The following is a 21,629-nucleotide window of genomic DNA, read 5'->3' as shown; positions in this document are numbered from 1 at the left end:
AGCGTTTCATTATTAATTGCATGCAGCTATAAAAGGAACTGGAAATCTGACAGTCAAGTGGCTCAGAGGCGACTCCCTGTGTCAGCTGAAGCCTGTCAGAGCAGGCGAAACGAAGCAAATGGTTTGACCTCAAAAGGCATTCTGAGGTCGGGAAGGCGGAATCCCTTTAGAGGCCGTGAATATGATTTCCTTTTCAATGTTTTGTGTTCAATGAATCAGGGCTGGCCTTGCAGATGAATGTCATTACAGTGCTTTGTGTGCTGAGGCTTTTTCAATCCACAAAATGCTTTCTGAATTTGGAAATAGATTTTCATGACTCAAGTGTCCCCAGAGTCTCTTTCTATTGTCCCCGTTTTACCTCATATCTCCTCTCATATTTCTCTGTGTGTTTTTCTCCTTAAGTTCGACGCTCCTGTGCCTGCTCTGTATTCCAGTCCCCCCCCCCTATTTTTCATTAACCTTGGCTTTCAGCCAACTCGCCTACCCCCCTGTCCCCTATTTTACATTATAATAAAATTTTTTTTTTACTTAAACCAGGCCACTGTGCGTCTCAGTCTACTTCTGGGTCTAAACTAGAAACCTTGCCACAACAGAAATATCACATTCAAGGTGACCTTGATTTAGTCTGGGTCAGGTTAAAGCAAGAAGCACAGTTAAGATGTCTTTGTTACAACCGGACGTAGAAAGCAGCAGCATCCACGTCTGCAACGGACACAGTGATTACTGATCGCAGACACCTTGGTTGCTAGGGAGATGGGGGCGGGGTTCAGCAGACTGGGAACACTGGCCAGGTGTTCCCAATTACTCGATTCCACCTGAGGACCTGCTAGGCGGAGTCATCAGTCCTTAGACTGTGGGGCCGTCACAGTCTTCAAGATGCTCATGTTCAGTGTAATCGTGGTTTCATTTGCCTCAGTTTGTGATACGCCAAATTTAAATAAAAATAAAAAACTAGTTTCATTTGCAAATCATTTATCGTGAAGGGTAAGGTCGATAACATGGACCTCCATATCTGCCACGATGACACTCTCCCAGACCTGCAGGGCGTTCAGCTTCACTTTTCATCCAGCGCCCTTTTTCTTTACTTTGGTCTTCAGGGAAGTGAAATTCCTGCAGAGTTGGCTCGAGGTCAGGTGAGTGATTCCGTTCAGCCATTAAAAAGCTGCATAAAAGATACAATTAACAGAACGCTTTTGTCTTTAAAATGCTGGAGGACAAAAATTAAACCTTGATTTAAGCGATGGGTATTGGAGGCTTCTGAAGAAGAGTTTTACATAATTTAATTAAACTAGACCTTCTCTTTCTTCTTTTTTTTCTCCCACACAGATAATGCTGTTACATTAAACTCCCTGGTTCTGTTCACACCTTCCTTTGGTCTGCAGTCATAATACTTGATACTGAAATTCTCGGCCTCGCTGACTATAATTTCTTGGTGCTTCTGCTGAAGGACAAGCTTTTGTCTGTTTTGTCTGATATTGTACACGATTGACAACAAATACAGAAAGACATGGACATAATGTATTGCTTCATGCTATCATGCTATGCTTTTGAAATGATGTTTAGCCTGTAATCATTTATTGTACTTGTGCATTCTGTATTTGTAAAGGTAGACAAGTCCCTGCTCGTCTCTCGTCGCTTACATCTGTGACTGAGTTTTAATGAAATGTAGACCAATATGAAGTTTCTCTGAATCCACTTTACCTCCTAACTGTACTCAGCTGAAGTATTTCAGAATATTTAGGTGAAGTAATCGCATTAAACTACAGCTTACTGTTTTGCTGAGTGCAGATGGAACCCTGCGTTGCTCCGCGATGGTTTCGAATGGATTGAAGAAATGTCTCGCGTTGATCGGCTTTCACAGACGACGCTGATCAATCTATTTGGAACATATAGTGGATGCTGATTGAAGGACGATCGGCTGGAGCATCCCACTGTTGGTTTTCCCTCTTTTGAGAGATGGCAGATTTTTCCATTCACATCTATACAACTTAAGCCATTAGTCATTGACAGAGAGTCAAAGCGGCTGACTGGCTGTCTGCTGGCTTTGACAACCAAATGTCGGCTGCAGACAGGCTGCAGGTAAAGCAGATTTAGATCCCTGGTTTGTCGAGCACTCTGCAGGCCAAGAAAAGGATATTGAGATGATAACACTCACAGGGGGGAACCTTCAGCCTTCAGATAGCCATCAGCTGACAGATGCATTCCTCTAGTGCCCCCCCCCTGAGTGCAGGCACAGATACATACGGTATGAAGCCAGAAGCTTCCTCTCTGGCCCAGTTTATGCAGAGTCCTGGTTGTCAGAGTGAAGGCATCGTGGTAATTCATTGCAACAGTCCTGCGTGGTTAATGTAAGCTAGAATCCAGCAACGGCAACATAAAGCAATGCATCTTTGGGAGGTAGTTAATTTAAATTAGTTTTTTTTGTCCCGGTTGTCAAGTTATTTACAGTTTCCTGAGGGTCCTGTTCAATTTAAATGAAAGGAATTTTCTTTGAAATGAACAAGATCGATTTGTAATGAAAGTCTCCAGATGGCGAAATGGATTTTAGATGGATTGTGCACCCTGTAATGAATTCTTTTAGGTTGCGCTCACTTTGCAAACACTTGCATAAATCTTCACACAAACACGCACAAGTGCAAATTAAAGTGCACATAAATTTACATGTGCACATAAATATGCAAAGAACACCTGTATCTCTTCACATTTACGGCGAGATACAGGCATCTAGTGTGAACCCCCCCCCCCCCCCCCCCCGCCACACACACACACTTGTAAATGCATGCTGATGCAGACAGTGGCAGAAACAGTGACCGTGTCTGATCAGCGTTTTAATTACAGTTTCTAACCATCCAGGGAGCAGCAACAGAAAAACATTTTAATGGAGTGTCATTCGAAAAAACACCAAGCAATTGATTTGGATTTGAGCAGAAGCCATGAGAAATTTGTCAGTCAATCCTAACAATCCAATTTCTTTGCTCTCGTCCCAAAACGGCACCAGTGAACCTGAGTGATCATCCTTGAATTAAAAAGACACACACACACACACCTTTATCCCGACTGCAGTTCTAGATGATGCAATGCTTTGAATTAAAGGTCTGTGGCTGCAACCTCTCGGGAAAGAAGAATTAAACCATTAGGAATTATAACAGTTGCTCTAAAGGCTTGAGGCTGACTTAAAAACAAACAGACATCATAGTTGGTCCAATCTTACCCAGAGTTGTTCATTTAATTCTCTTAATTCTCTCTCTGCATGCATGTTAAATGGTCTCACCGAGTCGTGGCCATTAATCCTTGTTTTACCCCTGGACATCTTGATTTTTGGTGAGGCGGTGTCATTCTGGGTGAAATCTCAAAATCTCAACTTTCCATGACCCTTCAGACAGAATTCTAGAAAGTATCCAACAAATGGTCAGAAGGGTGGTTGTTTTTGCAAGGAGGGCTAATTTAAATTGTTACAAATTTGAAGATCAAAATTTTCATTGTGAAAATCCGTATTTTGGCCCTGTGATCCATTTTTATCTCATCCATGAACCGTCAGCACCCAAATGCCCTGAAAGGGGTTAAAATTCTGGAAGTCAGTCAAAAAGTGATTTACTGTAACTCGATATGAGTCACCTCAAGGGTTTTGAGAATAATCGGTACAAATGGTGACATTTACAAACGATAAAAATGCATCGTAGGGTCAAACAATGGATTTTCATATTGAAAGTTGGCATTTTAAAATTTAACCCAAAATTAGCCCTTGTCAAAAATCACCCCTCTGTAACCTTTTGTAGGACTTTTTGCCCACTTGAAGGGCCATGGATGTAGGTCGAAGGTCGCCTTCCAGCGCAGAGAGAATGGAGCGTCCTGGGCGGGTCAGGTACTTCTGAAGAGATGTTGGATTGCAGCTGTTTAACATCCCATCTCTGTCTGAAAGAATTGGCACTAAAAGGGCTCTGGTGTTGACGCATTCTGCTCTGCATGCTGCATATGTGTCTGGCTGTGTCATCCGCCTGCATGTGAACCGCCTGTCTAAAATGCCAGCAGGGGCTGAGGGGCTAAATCCCGTGATGGCAACGATGATTTTTGACAGGGAAGCTCTGACAGCCTCGACAAGGAACAGCAGAGCGGCGGAGCAGAAATGTGTTGCTGCCGGCCGGGCCGTCTGGGGTCACATCGCCGCTGCTGACGGGAACAAGCCGTTGGGAGCGGGCAGGCACGACGTGTGGCGGAGATGAGAAAATGGGAATGTTGCATTTGGTTTGTGGAATGGTGCATTCACAGAATGTTAAAATACGTTGGAGATAATCTATTTCTGCACCACTCTTGATTTAGTTAAACTCGCTCTCTTTGCACCTGCACCATCACTGCACCCATTTTTTCATCAGACAGCCTTTGTTATCAGAGAGGAGTTAAATTTTAGCAGCCAAATGCGTCATACTGAGAGGAGGGTGCTGTACAGCAATGAAATCATGCGTTTCCTCTGAAGGAAGATGTTTTCCGTGTGACCCCCTTCCTCATATTCCCTTTAAAATGTCAAACGAAGATGCGTCTCACTTTTGATGCAGCTACATAATGATGCCGCTACACACAGGGCCACGCAGAGGACAGTGTCGCTTCTGATCTGCTTCCCTGGACAGCGTGAAGCGTCTCGCCGATTCCTCATGCCGGTGTCATCGCCACAGCAGCCCCACTGAAAATTTCAAGGTGAGGCGAATAGCCACACCGACGTCTCAAATAAGGATCCATACGCCGAGCTGGAAGCTGGACTCTGCGGAATATGACGTTCTAGTTCCGAATGAATATGGATGAGCCATGGAAGCATCCTCCACTGTTGGTGAAGTGGAGTGGTGGGTTAAGTTTCTCACACCCAGAGGTTTTAATGGCGCAGTGGAGATGGCATAATACCAGCTTTAATGTTTTATGCTGCTCTTCTCCGCTTGACTACAGTGGGGCCATTAAAAGTACGTGGCATCAGCCATTCCCTCTGATTTCCTCTCCCTCCTGTCGCTTTCGCTTCTGTCGCCCCACCCTAGTTTCTTTCTTGCATTTACTGCAAGAATCAAATCAACATTTTGAGCTCCATCCCAAAACATTTTTGAGAATCCAGGCTCTTTGGTTCGGGAACATTTTAAGGAAGGAATATTGTGCGATGATGCTACGGTGTTCATGGCGTACCCCAAATGTTTCACATCGATATTTTACCATCCAGCAGATGCGTGAGTGTTGCTATGGTAACCTTGTCAAGGATCTCTCAGGTTGTGCACCTGGTCAGAACAAATGATAAATAATAATAAATTGTTGCGCTCTGCTTAGCTTGTTCAGTTGACGGTTGCCTCAATCATCAGATCCTAATAAATGTTCTTTCATGGTGAAAATTTTCACTGTTTTCCACGACACTTCATCCTGCCGTTGCGTTTCCTAGATGAAACGACAAAGTTAGACCGGTAAATGAACTGCCTAACATCAATATGACGCCCGGGCTTAATAATGTTTAGCAATATCATAGTGTAAATATGAATTGGATTGATGGAGATCTATGTCATCTTTCCCATTTCACATCTATTGATCATGCTTCGAGTACACGGCATCCTTGGTTGAGGGAATGGAAATGAGACTCTGATCGAATTATAATATCAATCATTTAAATTTGACTTCTCCGGTGAGTGTGAAAGCTGGAGGGTCATGAATGTGTGGAAACATGTTTGCTTGGCAGTAAAAAGTGAATTTCATGCATCAACTTGGCAACAGACAAAAGGACACGAGGCAGGATTTTTGAGAAAGAAAATTGTTGTACTCTATTTACCATTAGTTGTGTTTTCCACGTGTACCGGTACTTCCAGCGAATCACTCACAATCATGACGGCTTCTATAAATGCAGACTGCAGGCATCACATCGCACAGCTCCTAACCACAGATAATCTCTGTCATGTATTATATAAGATCTGCTAAAATATGCAGCATGTGATACATCCGTCCTCTGCACATGCTGCGTTGTTGGCACACACACACAGGAGCTGGAGTAAATAGTCACCAGTACTGTCATCGTGTTGGGGGGGGGGGGGGGGGGGGGCATTTTAACTGATGTGTTGAAATCCAACAGTTTATAACCACACGTCATCATCCTGGCTGCTTTATCAATCCACTGGCAAAGCAGTCTATATATATGTGACATTTCTCCAAGGGGATGGTGACGATGTTGAAGCTGATCAAGAGCCCTCTGAGTGAATTTGACGGTTGTTCTGGATTTCGGTCCATCACCGCTGATTCCTTGTCTCAGGATGATTTTATTTGCACTGTGAGTGCTATTTATAAAAAACAACAAAAACAAACCTACCCATCAAAACACAATTCTCACGTCAGTGCCCAAATATTTGTATTTTTCAAATACCACCCTTTAGCTCAGCGCAGATGAGCGCTCAATACAAAATGTGTATCTCTGAAAACGCAAACACCATTGACACAAATAACTTCTTCTGCTTCATGAAATGACGCACTTCAAACTCCCGTTGAAGGATCGTTAATATGACGGCATTATTCTGTGAAACGAGTCCTCATCCAAAGCGTCTGCAGGAGAGTTGAGCCAAAATCAACCATCTCAGCTTTGGATAGTGCAGCTTAGCTTGGGAAGGACGGGCGGGTGAATAGAGTGCGACTTTCAAGAGCAAATGGGAATATTTGCAAGTCACATAATTTTCCACAGGATGTTCCTGCACGTGTTTCAAAAACACTTTTTAATAATTGAAGGGTTCCGTCCACTGAAATGTGAACAGCGGGATTTAAAATGGCTGCAGGAAGTCTTGAATTTGTGCCTCATTGCGTTTTCATTGCATTCATTTCATTTCAGCAGGACAAATGGGGCGAGATCAAAACGATACTTCGTGATCGTGTAGTCGCACCGATCAAATTGTTGCACAGCATGACCTGGACACCTTCATCGCTGGTGATGTCACTCGCCATGAAATCAGCAGAAAGAGAATCATGTTTCTTAAAAATATGCTTACACACAAAAAGCGCTTGAACCATGCAGAGAACAGCTTAGCTTTGAGTGCATTCGAGCTGTTTCGCCAGCCGCAGGCCAGTCTCGGTGCCTGCATGTGAAAAGTGGAGCATGACTTCCCTCCTCATGATGCAAGAACAACGCCGGCAAAGCCCCCTTCACAGACGCACTGGAGATGCGACAGATGGATGGTATACCGACGTGACTTGTCTAATTCAGAGGCATAAAGAGGGATTTCCTTGAATAGATCAGCTGCTGGCAGGTACAGGTTATACAGCAATGCACCATGAAAGCATCATGAGAGCAGGGCTAACGCAAAATGAGCAAGTAATGGGTATAAAAAAAAGGCTAATTAATCTACTGTTTTACATTGTGCATGCACCGAACTACATCTCACTTGTGTTGCACATCGACCGCTACATGGTGTGAAATTTATTTTCTCTGGTCAATACAAAAGAAAATCGAATTTTAAATAAAATAAATAATAATAATAATCGTCTACACACCTTGCCTCTCGGAGTTGGGTAATTTTTTGACACATTTGCATTGCATCTGACATCAGTACTCAGTGTTATGGGAATGTTTTCAACAGTACATGATTCACATGGGGGGGGGGGGGGGGGGTCTCACAGGAGGTCCATGCGGTGTGTAACGGCTGAGGTTGTGAGGAGGTTCCTTGTCCTTGGGCCTGAGGAGGACTTCAGTAGCCTGAAAGTGAGCCATGTATTTGTGTATTTGCTGTAAATGAAAAAAGGCATGTAGGAGCGGACCCCTGTGTTCAGACACGGATCACCGTCAGAGCAGGGGAGGGGGGGGGGGCGCTAGTTAGAGCGTTATTAGCACTGCTGCTGCTCTATGACGATCATTGCACTGATTATTTCCACTCTGGGCGATACACTGACATCATTTCAAATAGAAGATTGTGTTTCACTCAAGAGTTGTATGGCAATAGTCCAGAACCTAAATCTCACATCTAGATTTCGAGCTCACCTGTAGAAGTAGTCTCACTCACGATGACCCGTACAATGCCTACTGCAGACGGCCATGCATCCTCACACACACACACACACCATATATAGACGCAACTCTGCAACTCGTTCCCATATCCTTCAGGTTTTGGCACGAGTCCTCATTTCTGAAGTTGCCTCTTCCAGTAATCTCTCCTCTCCAGTGGGGCGTGACTCTGTGGCTTACTGCTGGTGTTGCTTCAAACTGAAAACACAACAGAGGAAAGAATTTGTTAGCCCCCGATTTGCCTCCGACACGGGACGATCTGACAACGCGGCGGCTCTTGAACCGAAGGCAGAACATCGAGCTGAATCGCTGAGCAATATTACGTTTGTGCCATGCTCTCCATCCCAGAGAAGTACCAGTAAATTAAGTTATCAGTATATTTGTTTCTCATGCCATTAGTAATCACACATAAATGCCAATGCAAACACAAGCAATTATTGGCAATGCATCAGTTCAAACGTGGAGATATTCTAACACCCTGGTCTCGCTCTGCTGTGCTGAGAAGGATTTCCTTCCACTGTATGTGAAGAATTGAGCAATAATCCTATTTTGTAATCTTCTCATAATAACTTCTGCTCATTATACCTCTGGCTGTTACCCAAACGATGGAATGTTGAAGTCATTACGGCGGATTTGGCCTTTGTCTGGAGCGGCTGATTGTTCTTCGTGATGAAACGGGCTGTGATTACGTTCTGCAGCTTCATCACAGTGAAACAAAGCAGCTCTGGAGGTAAACAAAGCCACACTCGATAAAAACAAAGAGTCAGGTGGGATTAGAGCTCATGACAAACTGCACCCGCCCAATGCATTTTCCTGAGACCATAAGATGGGAATGATTTACAGGCAATCAAATCTCCAGCAAGTCTGCAGCTGATTTTCCCAAAGCAGAAGATGTAAATGACTCCGGGATGACCTCGCTCAGTCAATGAGTAGATATCCCAACAAAGAAATGAACTTCCTTGCTCATCTTTTGTTGTACATTTGCTTCTCTTGACAGTTAGAGGAGCTTTTTAACTTTGATTCTTGTTGCAGTTCTGAAATGTTACTGCGTAAGTGTGAAACTTAGCCCCGTCTGCTTTTCTATTCAAAACATAAAGACGCATTAAATTCAGTCTACTTACTGGATATGGCCTTCGCTCTGTGCCCCCCACCCACAGTACAGCAAATTCCAACATTTTGATCACTGTCCTTGTTAAAATGCCACTTCTACACTGTTTCCTAATTAGGACATCGCCCCTCACACAAATTTCCAATGTGAGTTGGAGAGAAAAGGAAAGGGAGCGCTTCTCAAGCGCCGTATCTGTCAGCTCCTATCCCAGTAATGGCTGTTCAAACAGTGGCATCCAATCCACGTCCTGTCTGCTCTGTCACGATTCATCCAATAGTGTGCACTCTCTTAGGAGTGGAAACTCTGCACAACTCTGTTTGCTTATTTAGTTCTCTGGGAAGGGACATGTAACAAAAACAAGGGAGTAGAAGGGTAACCAGGGGAAGAGTGGGGCATTGATGGAGGGAGGCAGGCAGATCCTTTGTGATGGGCAGAGACATAAAGATGCCCCTCCAGCGGTTGAATTGAATCATAAGCACATTCTATTTGCCTTTAATGCATACAGTATAATCTGAAAGGCTTTGTCCCCAAAATAAATATTAAACTTGAAAAGCACTGAGAGCGCAGACCTCCGCCATGCAGCTCATTCGCCTCCTAATTGGATTTACACCGACCACATGGTGATCTGGATCATCACCAAAAGGTTCTAAATTGTTCTTGGTATCTTTATACACATAAATTGACTAAAATATGCAGAATTAGATTAAAATGCCATCTCTCTCATGCAAATAACTGGTAATTAATTAATCTGCCATTTCATGATCAATTAATTAACAAATAGAGAGCAGACTTCATTATGCCAGAAGAATAAATGCATTGCCTTTAGATTCAAGGGTAGATAATCTCGATTACAATTGTTGAAATCATACATTTGCTTGTGCAAGTTCCAGTTATCTGCCAATATCGAGTGTTGTTTCTATGGAAACATGGTACAAAGGATGATGGAACAGGTTTGATGTTTAGTGAACATACATGACTAATACAGTATGAATATTTATACCTTTCACATGAAGTACTTTCCATATAGATGTGCCTATGTGGGTATCCGTGTTTAAACGCAGCTGCTGAGCGAGGAGCAAGGCGAGGAGAGGAGAGGAGGAGCGTGACGCGAGCGAGACGGGCGGAGGAGCCAATGAATGAGCAGTGCCATAAATAGTAAGGTGAGGTGTGGGATGAGGTAAAAGCAGGTCATGGTCTGCCTGTGCAGTAATCCAATAATCTCTCTCACATACACGTGTGGAATGTGAGCGATACGGGGATGAGTGTGCAAAATAGGGAGAGAGAGAGAGAGAGCTTTTGCCTCTTGGAAATGTTTGTGAGGATGTGAAGTTCACCTTGGTGATTTGATTTGTGTGTGTGTGTATTTGACACAGGCCGATGGTAACAGTTGCTAAGGGAGCTGAGCGGTGAGTCATGATTCGATCATGACCCCCCCCCCCCCCCCCTTCACCTTCTTAACATCCCAGGTAGTGCTGCTCAGGCCATGCTGAATATATATGTGTGTGTGTGTGTGTGTGTGTGTGTGTGTGTGTTTTCCAGATGGTCTATGTGAAGAAAGACAAGGACAAAAGCCTTAGGGAGAGAGGCTTGAACCTGCATGTGTGTGTGTGTGTGTGTGCCCAGTTAAATGTGATGGTGGATGGTTGACCAGCGTCAATCCTGAATTAACCTTTCTCCTTGCCTCAGGCAGGGAGAGGGCGCACGCACGCACGCACACACACACACACAGCAGCAAACGTGCTCTACACGCAGGTTGATGCTGAACGTGCATTAGTCGGCGTCTTTGTGATACGGATGCTGAATAATTACCACGGTGAGAAGGCTAAATGAACTGACTCGACCTCGTACCCTTGGGGCCCACATTCACACCAGCGTCACACAGACACGCACACACCTTTCCCACACTGTGGACATAAACACTCATTAAGGCCGGCTGCAGGTCAGAATTATAGAAGGCAAAACCACCCAGAAAGCTAAAGCCTCGTTTGTGAGCGATGAGAGCATGAACAGGGTTAATATTACATTACTGTGTTGTTTCAGAGACGCAGCCTGGCAAAACCTGCCCATCAAGTAGAATACACCTAAATTGTTGCTTTATTGGCTCTTACGGACAACAGGGCACTAGTTAGTGCTCTTTTTTTGGTTTCATTATTATTATTATTATTTTTTAACATAGGATTAGTTGAAATACGTTTTGGTTGCAGAATTCCCCATAAAGCTCCTTGAGGATAAATTCTCCCGCGACCAAACTCTCAACAGCGGCGGCAGGCTGCTGGGCTTGGAGGAAAAACACTGCAACAGGAAGTGACGAGAGTAAAATGATATCTGTACAATGTAGGATGACGTTCAAAGACCTTTGGTTTGCAGGACATCATTTCGTTTGAGCCGAGTTAAAGCAATAGTCTCCTTTAGGGCAATGAATATTTAGTCAATGACCTCTCATATTAGTATGTGTTTCCAAATAGTTTAAATGCTGAGCAATGGCATATTGAATGAGTGGAGAGATGCTGTCAGCGCTGGGAACAGCACACCTTTACACACCTGTGGGGTTCGGCCCTTGTCTGCTCCATCGCCTTCTGAAACTCTAACTTTGTAAGCACACTTTAGTCTGGAACCAACATGGCAATTTAAAGTTAATTTACAAGGGATTGCTGACATTTCCAGAAGTTTCAGGGTTTTCTCGGTCTCAGACTGGCAGCATTTATTTGCAGATGCAATGCCTGCGGCTACACCGAAGCCAGTCAACGGCTTACAAACTGCTAACGGTTTTCTCTGCTCCATGTTCCCGGCGAGCTTTCTGTTGCTCCCGCTCTGACCTGCTCAGCTGCGTGGAGCGATGTTCTAACGAGTGATGATTCAGAATGAGTTAGGAATGAACCCCCCCCCCCACCCCCCCTCTCCTGGATGCGGCGTTCACTTACTCGATTATCTCAGCCAGAGATGTTGCACTTTCATCGGCAAGATTTCGCGGGAGAGCTGGCTGAACACCCGGAGACACGGCGACTGGTCATTTCCACCTCGTGGTTCTCTATAGTCCAATCGTTTTCCTCCAGTGTGTTTTTGACTTTTTGACCGTAAGACTGCATATTTAATATTTTGTTTTGGCAGTGCTTTTTAAAATTTCCATCCTTTTATCGCCGCCTGCCCAATGTGGAGTGTTTAGCATTTAGTATTGCCTGCATTTTGTTTTTCTGGGACCTCAGCCAGCCCATGCAAAAATAACCCGCAATAGGCAAAATCCGCAAAGTAGTCGCCATTATTTTTTTTTACAAATATTATATATGTTTTAAGGCTGTAAAACCCCTCTCCACACAGTTTAAAACCAAAAGCACTCCACCCCTGCGCCCTCTAGCTCATAATCGCTTGTAATGTTTCTGGTCCCTGTATTGAATGCTATTGGACACGTGAGCTGTCAGTCAAAACCCTCAACCCGTCAGGAAGTTTGTGTGAGAGGCCAGATGTTTAGTAAGTTAGAGAACAGCAGTAAAACATGAAATCAGCCCCCAAATCACCCCGTCCTTTGCATCGTCCTCCCCAACACCAGCCACTCTCATGTCCTCCTCACTACGTCCATGTATCGTCTCCTGGTCGACCTCTAGCCCTGTTCCCTGGCAGTTCCATCCTCGGCATCCTTCCACCGATATAGTCCCTGTCTCTCCTCTGGACATGTCCAAACCATCGAACTCTGGCATCTCTGACCTGATCTCCAAAATGTCTAACCTTCACCGTCGTAGTCGTATAATGAACGTCGATCTATCGTGGCACTGCTGCTTTTCGGTGCCATGCCTGAATGGTGAATCTGAGCTGCGTTAGCAGAGGTTTTATGCTTTCAGAGTTCTTGTCTAGTTGCAAAACACATTCTATCAGCTGTGAAAATGTTTTGCCAAGTTTATCTTGTAATATCTGTTGTAATCTTCCTGTACACGTCCAATTCCAGCAGCCAGTCTGGAGCGACTGGCGCAGCATTTAAATGACCTGCAGCTGACTGCATCCGGTAGGAAGCAGATGCACGAGACAGATGCATCCAGCTGTTTAAAGAATAGATAAACCTGATGTTATATGATGACGCAGTCCTAAGACAGATGTTTCTTAAATCCATTGCTGCTGTCAGCCATGCTTTTCTTTTTGGTTCTTCACCAAGTGAAGAGACATCCAGCGTACCCGTATCATGCGTTAGCGGAGGTAGCGGGTGAATGCGGAGGAAGTGAAGTCGATGAGGTGGAACCTTTCATCTTGTTCTTTGTTTCCCAGAGGAACGATGCAGCAGTGCAACGGAGGCAGCCAGAATGATCTCTGCCAGTTGTCAGTGTCACAGGCTTAACAGAATAGGTCTGCAAGGCTTTGGTGTAAAATTATTAAATGTGCTTTGAGGACTTTTTTTTTTAGTGTGGAATCTTGCAGATGTTGCTGAAGGGAATTTTACACTATACGTAGCATTGTAACAACTCAAACGGAACAATTGTCAAACGAGATTCATCAAACATCACCCATCTGGTGAAATTAACACACGCACAAATGGAAATGTGTATCATTCCTTTTAAATAACGGCCATCCAGCACTTACAACTGAAGTCACGTCATTTATATTAAGGTCGATGTCCAGTTAGATCTTTTTTTTTGTATTTCTGTCTCCATCCAGTGATTAGTGCCCCCCCCCCAGGCTGTCTCTCACTCCTCTTTGTCCCTCCATGCTGCCTCTAAACGTTTGTCTTTATCTCTCTGAAGCCACCTTTCAGGCCAATATAAGGACATATCCTCTTTTGGTTTTACTTTCTCTTCTTCTTTCTGTGTTTTCCACATCCATTTATCTTTCCCGATCCATTTGATCTCCATCTGTTGCCACCTCTATGCTCTTTGTCTCTCTGCATCTCTTTCAACATCTCTCTGCGTCTCTGTGGGGTCTGCTGCCCTGAGCCCATCGGTCTTGTCTCTCTCTCTCTCTCTCTCTCTCTCTCATAGCGACGGCTCTGCCCTCTTCTCTGCTTTATGACTGTAAAACACGTCAGCAGAGAATCGGGAGCCTCTATTTTTCCATGATTTGATGCATCTGTGTGGAAACAGCACGTCAAAACTCACTTTTTTAAGAGCGAAACTGGCATTCTTAACAAGCTGACTGACATGAATCCCCGACTGTTGTGGGCTTTGAGTTAAATTGTAATTATTTAATGTTCTTATACCACTGCGCCATCAGGGATGTCAAAAATGTGTCTTTACAAATTAAATTGGGGCAGATTTTAAAAGCAAGAAAAGTAGTTTTGCGTATTTTGGATGCAGACTTAATATGAGTTGAATGCACATTTACGAGCATATGTGTGTGAGACGTGGGTTTTTAGTTTTTATGGAGACATATTTCATTCCATAGAGACAGACATCATCGATTTTATGGTACAGAAACCAGAATTTTATGGCGTGCCTCTCTGCAATTCCCATGCCTGCTGCTCTTTCCTTTACACCCACCACTCTCTAAGAGTTGTGTGTCGGTTTGGGGAGGGGGGACAAATACAGACATTCGTACTGATGGGCTGCAACTCTCACGAAAAAGACAAGAAAAAGAGCTGCAACACAGAATTTATGTCCTCAAGCAGCCTTTCATCTGACATATTCTCCATCCACAGAGCAGTTTTACTCCCTTATTTTGTTAAAGGTATTGCATGAAAGGCTTGGACTAATTCAAAGCGTGCTCTTATTTTTTTAATGTTCTGCTGAAGGCATCAACACCGTGAAACGGCAGACATGGATTTATGCAGTCAGCAAAAAAAAAGTGGAACCATGGCAAAAATATTGCACATTTTTGAATCTTCAAAGACGGCAGTCGAGTTTTGATTAGAACGCACTCCTGGCATTCCGTCAACCAGCTTTCACGAGGTCCGTCACCTCGAATAGTTTCCCGAAAAGGTTTCAGTGGAACTTGTTGACTGCTTTTCTATTGCTCTATAGCTCGACTCATCCCAGAGAAGCTCATTTGGCGATTCTTCGCTCTCCTTGTTTAAATGATCCTCCCAGGTAAATGTTTAGGGCCACTTATCCTGATCAAAAACACATGACGGTCCTGCTAAGTGTGAACCAGATGGGAAGGCACGCTGCAGCAGAGCGCTCTGGTCGAGGTGGTGATGATGATGATGATGGTGGTTACATGTGCCTTCAATTTTGAACAACTCGCCAACAGTGTCACCAGCAGAGCCACCCCACACCGTTGAACCGCCTCCTCCATTCTAACCACACATGCAGATGCCATCTGCTCCGTTTTGCTGCGTCTCAAAGACTTAGCAGTTTGAAGCAAAATTCACATTTAGATGCCCCAGACCCACCAACAGATTTCCACTGGTCTGCTGTCTCTTTCTGTTTCTTGCCCCCCCCCGACTGATGCTCTTCTTATTAACTCACCCCAGCAAACGTTTCTTTGCAGCCATTCAGCCATGAAGGGCTCAGAGTCTCCTCTGAACAGTAGATGTCAAGTTCAAGTTCGCATTCGAGGCTTCCTGTGAGGTTTAAAACGAGGAGTTTTTAATTGGTGATGATGATGAGTAAACCCCCCCTGCAGCAGAATTGTGTTCAGCCTTCTGTTCCTGGGACGGTCTACATGAGAGCCAGCTTGACCGACTTTCATGTCTTAAAGTCGTGATGGATGTCCAACACATTAAAAAGGCAAAATGTTTCTCATTTTGACAAGGTCCGCCCGTCAAAGGAAATCATTCCAGTCGACTGCCTCGTGAAGCAGAGTTGAGATGGCCCCACCGGTGCAGAATGTAAAGCTGTCATGGTGACATTCATTACATGTATGACGTGACGCCGTTTCCCCGCCAGATGTTTAGGATGATTCAACACGCACTTGAATGCAAAAAGCAAGCGCTGCGATTTAAGTGTTGCTGCTCAATGTAGCTTCTCAGTCGTCTCGCTGAGAGTCCTTCCGTTTCAGTGTCTTTATAGCCTCAGTCAGTGAATTAAACAAAAGGGTTTCAAAGGTTAGCACTGTTGGACGGTCTTTCCTCAAAGGCATTCATCATGTTTGCACACATGAAAAGAGTTTTAAGCGCTGAAGGAAGAAAAAGAAAAAGAAGTCCTTGAGTGATGACTCTCGGGTCGCCACACACCCAGTCATTTGTTTTTGTGTTCTCTTTTTCTTTTTGTGTTTTACAGTTTTTCCTTCTCTTTATCATCTCAAGATATTTTAACATTTTCCCATTTTTGACAAAGTTGAATAATGCATTAGAATTATTCATTCATTCATTTTCTTCTGCTTTTTACGCTTTGCATGCAGGTCCACACAGAGACAGACAACCACTCTCACTCACACTACGGACAATTTGGAGTAACTAATTTCACTGAGTTCGACTGGAATGCACTCCCCAGGAGGCAGGAGGAAACCGGAGAACCTGGCGTACGTACAAACGCCACACAGATTGGATTCTAACCCGGTCTGATTGACCGACCCTCCGTCCATCCATCCATCCACCCATCACTTACTGCACTCACTTGTTCTGGTGCTTGGAGCCCTGAAGGTGTGCGTGGTACTGCTCTATGGAGTTGAGGACCACACTGCAGACATTGCAGGAGTAACTACTACGCAGCCCTGGAGACACAAACACAGACACGGCGGTTACTGTTTGGACACTTCCGTAAAAACGGTTCATAAAAATCCTTAAAAGCTGCCTTCATCTTCAGCCGCACTTGACAAGAGGCCAGCATGAGCAGCAATAAAAGATTGGCCTGACACCAAATAACAATCTTTTCCACTCTGCAATGCAGGCCAATTCTCCTATTTCAGAGTGTATATGTGTGTGTGTGTGTGTGTGTGTGTGTGTGGGGGGGGGGGGGCAGCTTCTTTTCAGCGCGTGTTTCTCTATATGTCTGAATGGCCTGAATCTTGTTCCTCGACACAAGAATTAGGACACAAGGCGTAATAAATAAATGGTGCGGCAGGCCGTGTCGATGTGGCTCTGTCTGATGCTCTGCTCTTTTGCAATGTGTTGGAGAATGCTTGTGTAACGGTGGTGCTCAGACACGGATGTGCACTAATTAGAGGGTTTGCAGGTGGTCGGGATCAGCACCCAAAATAGATGGATGAGGATGGAGCTACCGGCAGAGTGGGGTGAAGAGAAACAGGTACAGACGGAAGAGGGAATGTGCAGCAATGGGAACGTAGCAAAAATAATGAGTTGTCACACTGCAACGGCGATGTAAAATGCGTACCGTGGTTTTAATGATCACATGGACACGTGACGCATATATTAACAATAACTGTCACAACAATCTGAAACATATTATTTTCTTCAAAGTGGCAGAGGAAATGTTTGCCGGGTCGTTGAGAACAGGACAATCACCAAACACGGCCTAATGGGACGTGGATTGTCTGTCAGAGACGCAAGGAAATGGCATTTTGGTTTTCTTTCCCTCTGCTGAGCCGTCCTGGTCCAGATCAGAGAGGAACAACCTTGACGCCTGATTCAACCTTGATTCCCTCCTCGCTTGTGTTTCAGTTTGACGTGTTGGCGTTGAATGCGTAATTCCGGGTGTGGCAGAGTGCCCTTTTCTCGGCTGTCTGCTTATTGCTAACTGTCCTTGGGATTTATGGAGCTGTCTGTGTATTCCAGCAACTTTCGACACTCTGTGGTGGTAATTGGTGGAGCATGTTGGGAGATGAAGCGGTTACAGTGTTGTGAGGTCATTTATACTGGGCTGGGGCGGCATAATGTTGTCTCTGTCCCTTTCAGGGGTGATTGAGTGCAATTACATTCACATTTCATGTACGAGAGAGCCGCTGTTGAATTAGTCGCCTGGGGTAGGAGTTGTCTCGTGAAAAGAAGTTGACACTATTTATCTTTTGGTAGCTAAAATCGAAGTCCGCATGCCAAGGAGAGAAGAAAAGATGATCCGCTGCTGCCAAAATGTTATTACATCTTTTCTCTTAATGAAAAGCCTATTAATTGGCGAGGAGATAAGAAAGGAATGATAAGCCTCTCACTCTCCCTTCTCTTTCTACTCGTGGTAATTCCATCCCGTCACAAAGAGGCCTTTTCATGTTTTTTGTGTGTGTGTATCTGCACACACACACAAAGGCAGCATCCCTGCTTTTAGCCTGATTGATGTCACCTCCCTGCTGCATGACCGAGTAGCACTGATGCACAGTGTGTGTCTGTGCCAGAAAATGAGCTTTTGAACAAACACACACACACACACACACACAGTCATATGTACACTTACTGTTTTGGTTAATAAAGCAGTTCTGGCACAAGAATACACAATGCCTTAATCCATGTTAATTACATTCAGGGAAAGTGTGTGCAATGCAAATAGTGTGGGTCTTTTATTTAGTGTGTGAGCATGAGCGGTATTTGTGAGACTGTTCTAAGCCTTGTTAATTACACATGAAGACATGCCAAGGACGGAGGAGAGCGCGTGGCCGAGATGAGCTAAGGCGATTGGTGCGGAGCTGTTGGTGGCTGATGCTTCATGCCGTCTTCCGTACAGATGACCTAAAATCCTCCTGCCATCTCAGTTGGACTTTATATTCGGCTTTAACAGCCCAGTTGGAGCCTGACGATCATGACTCCCTCCGCTACGAAGCCCTGGAGAGTGATTTTATTTGGCTCATGGGGTTCACAGGTAACAGGATGACTGTGAATCCCCTGAAACAACCACTGAACATCATGTCACACACGGATGATTTAATGCGGCAGTTTGCTCTGTTTTCCGCTTCCTTCTTATGGGACGAGTTCCACTAGGAATCTCATTGTGAGGCATTCATCTATAATCGTATTTACCGAGGAGCCAAGAGAGTTTTCAGCGCTCTTGCCGCTCCGGTGCCTTTGTGCTGTGGTGCGCCGTTAGTTTACCATGTGCTTTGCAAGATTCAAAATGAATTGGATCCTGAAAGAAACCCACGGAGATGCAATCAAACCAAACAGTCTCCAGCAAAGCCTTGACAGGACATCTCACATGAATGCGTCAAAATGCAACCGCTCGGGGGAGGGAGGAGGGCGTGGCGTTAAATCCATTTAGAACTTTACTAAGCTGGTTGGTTCAGTCCAAGTCACTTTATAAGACAGAGGACATTTTTTTTGTTCTGCAGTACATCTGAGAGGAAACAGGAAGATCATCCGTTTCAGACAAAAAACAATCAATCGATCAATGAAAGTTTGTGACAAAGGTTTGTACCGGTATGCTTTCCAAGCATGGATGAAAGAAATGTTCAAATGGTTTGGAAAGTTTGGAAAGTTTGAAATTCGTTTGTTTCCTGTCTCCTGTTAAAACTCTCTGAAGTGCATTTTTGTAAGAATACACAGATATTCATTTTCTTTGAAACACGGACATATGAATATACGAAGGACACATCCATGTCCCCTCCGGTACCCCCCCCCCCCCCCCCCCCAAAAAAAAAAGTCCTGATTGCTGCAATTTTACATGAGTGACCTTCTTCGGAAGTGTGCTGCGTATCAAATAGCGGGTTATCGCCGTACGCCCACCTGCTGTTGTGTCCTGATAATGCCTCGACCCCTTTTCATAGAATCAAATAAAAGATTGAAATCTTATCAGAATAAAAACATCAGGGCAAAAATCTTTGAACCTTTGAATTTGTACCCAAGGACAAAGATGTCTTTGCCACTGGAAAAACCTGAATAGAATAAAACTTTTGTCATAACAGAATGATAGGAAAATGGCAGAAAAAGCAGCTGAGATCAAAGGTAAACTAAAGAAATCAATTATCAGACGCAACCTTGAGGGCTTCCTACAAATGTGTGAATGGCCGATGAGTTGTCTTCTGGCTTTAGTGGAAAGATACTTTTTTCAGCCAGAAAGATCTGTCTACAAATTTACAATCATAGTACCCTTTTTTTCTTTTTCTTTTTACAATGTTAATAAAAATATTCTGGATATGCATTTGCAGATTCCTGAACACATTTACAAATCTGAGGATGAATTTAGGAATTATTTGGCAAATTCCCAATCCTTGGAATGAGATACAGTCACACAATGGCCCAATAAAACCACCCTTAAACTTCAATGAAGCCACAGTTAAAACTATAATACTGACGAGTCGCACTTTGAACACACCGTTGTCTTTAAGAAAGGTTTTTTGTAATCGCCTGGCTTTCATTTATGCGTCGATATTACATGTGTGGAGCTAAAATATCAATGTTAGATCTTTTTATATGTGCGTAAATGTACATCGCAGAGGAGGTCAAGCTTTGTCTCAATCTTCTCTGCTTTGGTTCCCCCTCCCTCCCTCAGGTCCACGCACGCGCACACGCACACGCACACGCACACGCACACGCACACGCACACGCACACGCACATGCACACACACCCACACACACACGCGCACACACACACACACACTCTCCAGTCCTAGACGCTTATCTCACAGCCTCTAATTCTCGACTGTGTCTCACGTGAGCAGAGACAGTGTTCCGCCTCTGTCTTGAGGGGTTTCAGCCCCTGTCATGATTTATGTGAAGACACAGCTGAATCAGACCGCCCCCCCCCCCCCCACCCCCCCACCCATTAGCCATCCCCACTGCAATTCCCCTGTCCACCTCCATAATCCATCGTCGAGGGTTTTGTCTGACACCTATGCTGTGGGAAAAAAATACACTGTCCCTTGTGCTTTGTGTTCATATAAAAATAAATAAGTCCAAGAGCCACAACGGCTGTTGCTATAAATGTAGTGAAGATCTTAGATGTGTTTTGGCCTTGAGGTTTAAGAGGTGGAAGCTTGCATGAGCAAAGATCAGCACCATCAATCGGACATGCCTAAATGCTGGAGCCGGGAAGTCGCAGATGAGATTCGATCAGAGTTCAGAGCCTCCACTCTCATTTTCACCAAAAACAAAAAGCCCTGCAAATAAATGACAAAAGACGAACATAGCAGCAGAGAGAAGGTGGGGAAAAAGGAAGACTGCAGAAGGAAGACATTTCTGCAGAGGAGACGAGGCCATGGGTGAATTATATTTAAGCGGGAACAAGTTTGCCGTCTCCCCCCTCCTTCCTCTCTGTCTTTACTTAGCTCCTGCCCCACGTCTGACCCTCCCTCTGAGATCACACCTGTGACTTCACACCTGAAATGGTGATAAAAGCAAACTTGCACCAATTGAAGAGTGTCTCACGGATTGACTACTGACGATCAGTCACATTGTGATGAACACAGTGCCTCAGACTAAAGGTGCAAGACGAAGTGCTTGGTTGATGCCACATCTGTATTTATATGTACTCTCACCATGCATACACACTCGTATAGATCCTGTCCCGTAGTTGTGTGTTTGGACTCACCCCCCCCCCCCTAGAACAGCTGAGGTAGTGAGATCTGGGTCACAGAGTGTGGACAGAGGACGATATCCAATGTGACGCCTCTGAAAGCCTTGGAGCCAGCGCAGGCGGCAACATGACTCATGCTTTTAATATGATTGGCTTCTTGAGATGATGCCTTGTGTCACGCCCGGCACCTGGAGCACAAAGCGACTGGCACAGCGTTGGCTCACAAAGTGTTGGCCTGTGTGTGTGTGTGTGTGTGTGTGTGTGCAACACGAAC

At 44.6% G+C, this 21,629-nt stretch overlaps 1 protein-coding gene across 1 annotated transcript in view; it reads right to left on the bottom strand.

Annotated features, from left to right (window-relative positions):
• Window positions 1–8,172: 8,172 nt before the first annotated feature.
• The window catches only part of zgc:171482 (zinc finger protein), a 30,429-nt gene continuing 16,972 nt past the window's right edge, over window positions 8,173–21,629 (bottom strand). Inside the window, exons 6-7 of the mRNA XM_068741356.1 lie at window positions 16,577–16,673; window positions 8,173–8,194 (exon numbers count right to left, since the gene is read on the bottom strand). Of these exons, the coding sequence (XP_068597457.1) occupies window positions 8,173–8,194; window positions 16,577–16,673 (119 nt within the window). The remainder of the gene's footprint in view (window positions 8,195–16,576; window positions 16,674–21,629) is intronic.

This window comes from Brachionichthys hirsutus, chromosome 7 (genome assembly GCF_040956055.1).
Source record: "Brachionichthys hirsutus isolate HB-005 chromosome 7, CSIRO-AGI_Bhir_v1, whole genome shotgun sequence".
Classification (NCBI taxonomy): Eukaryota; Metazoa; Chordata; class Actinopteri; order Lophiiformes; family Brachionichthyidae; genus Brachionichthys; species Brachionichthys hirsutus.
This window is presented reverse-complemented; position numbering and strand designations above follow the sequence as displayed.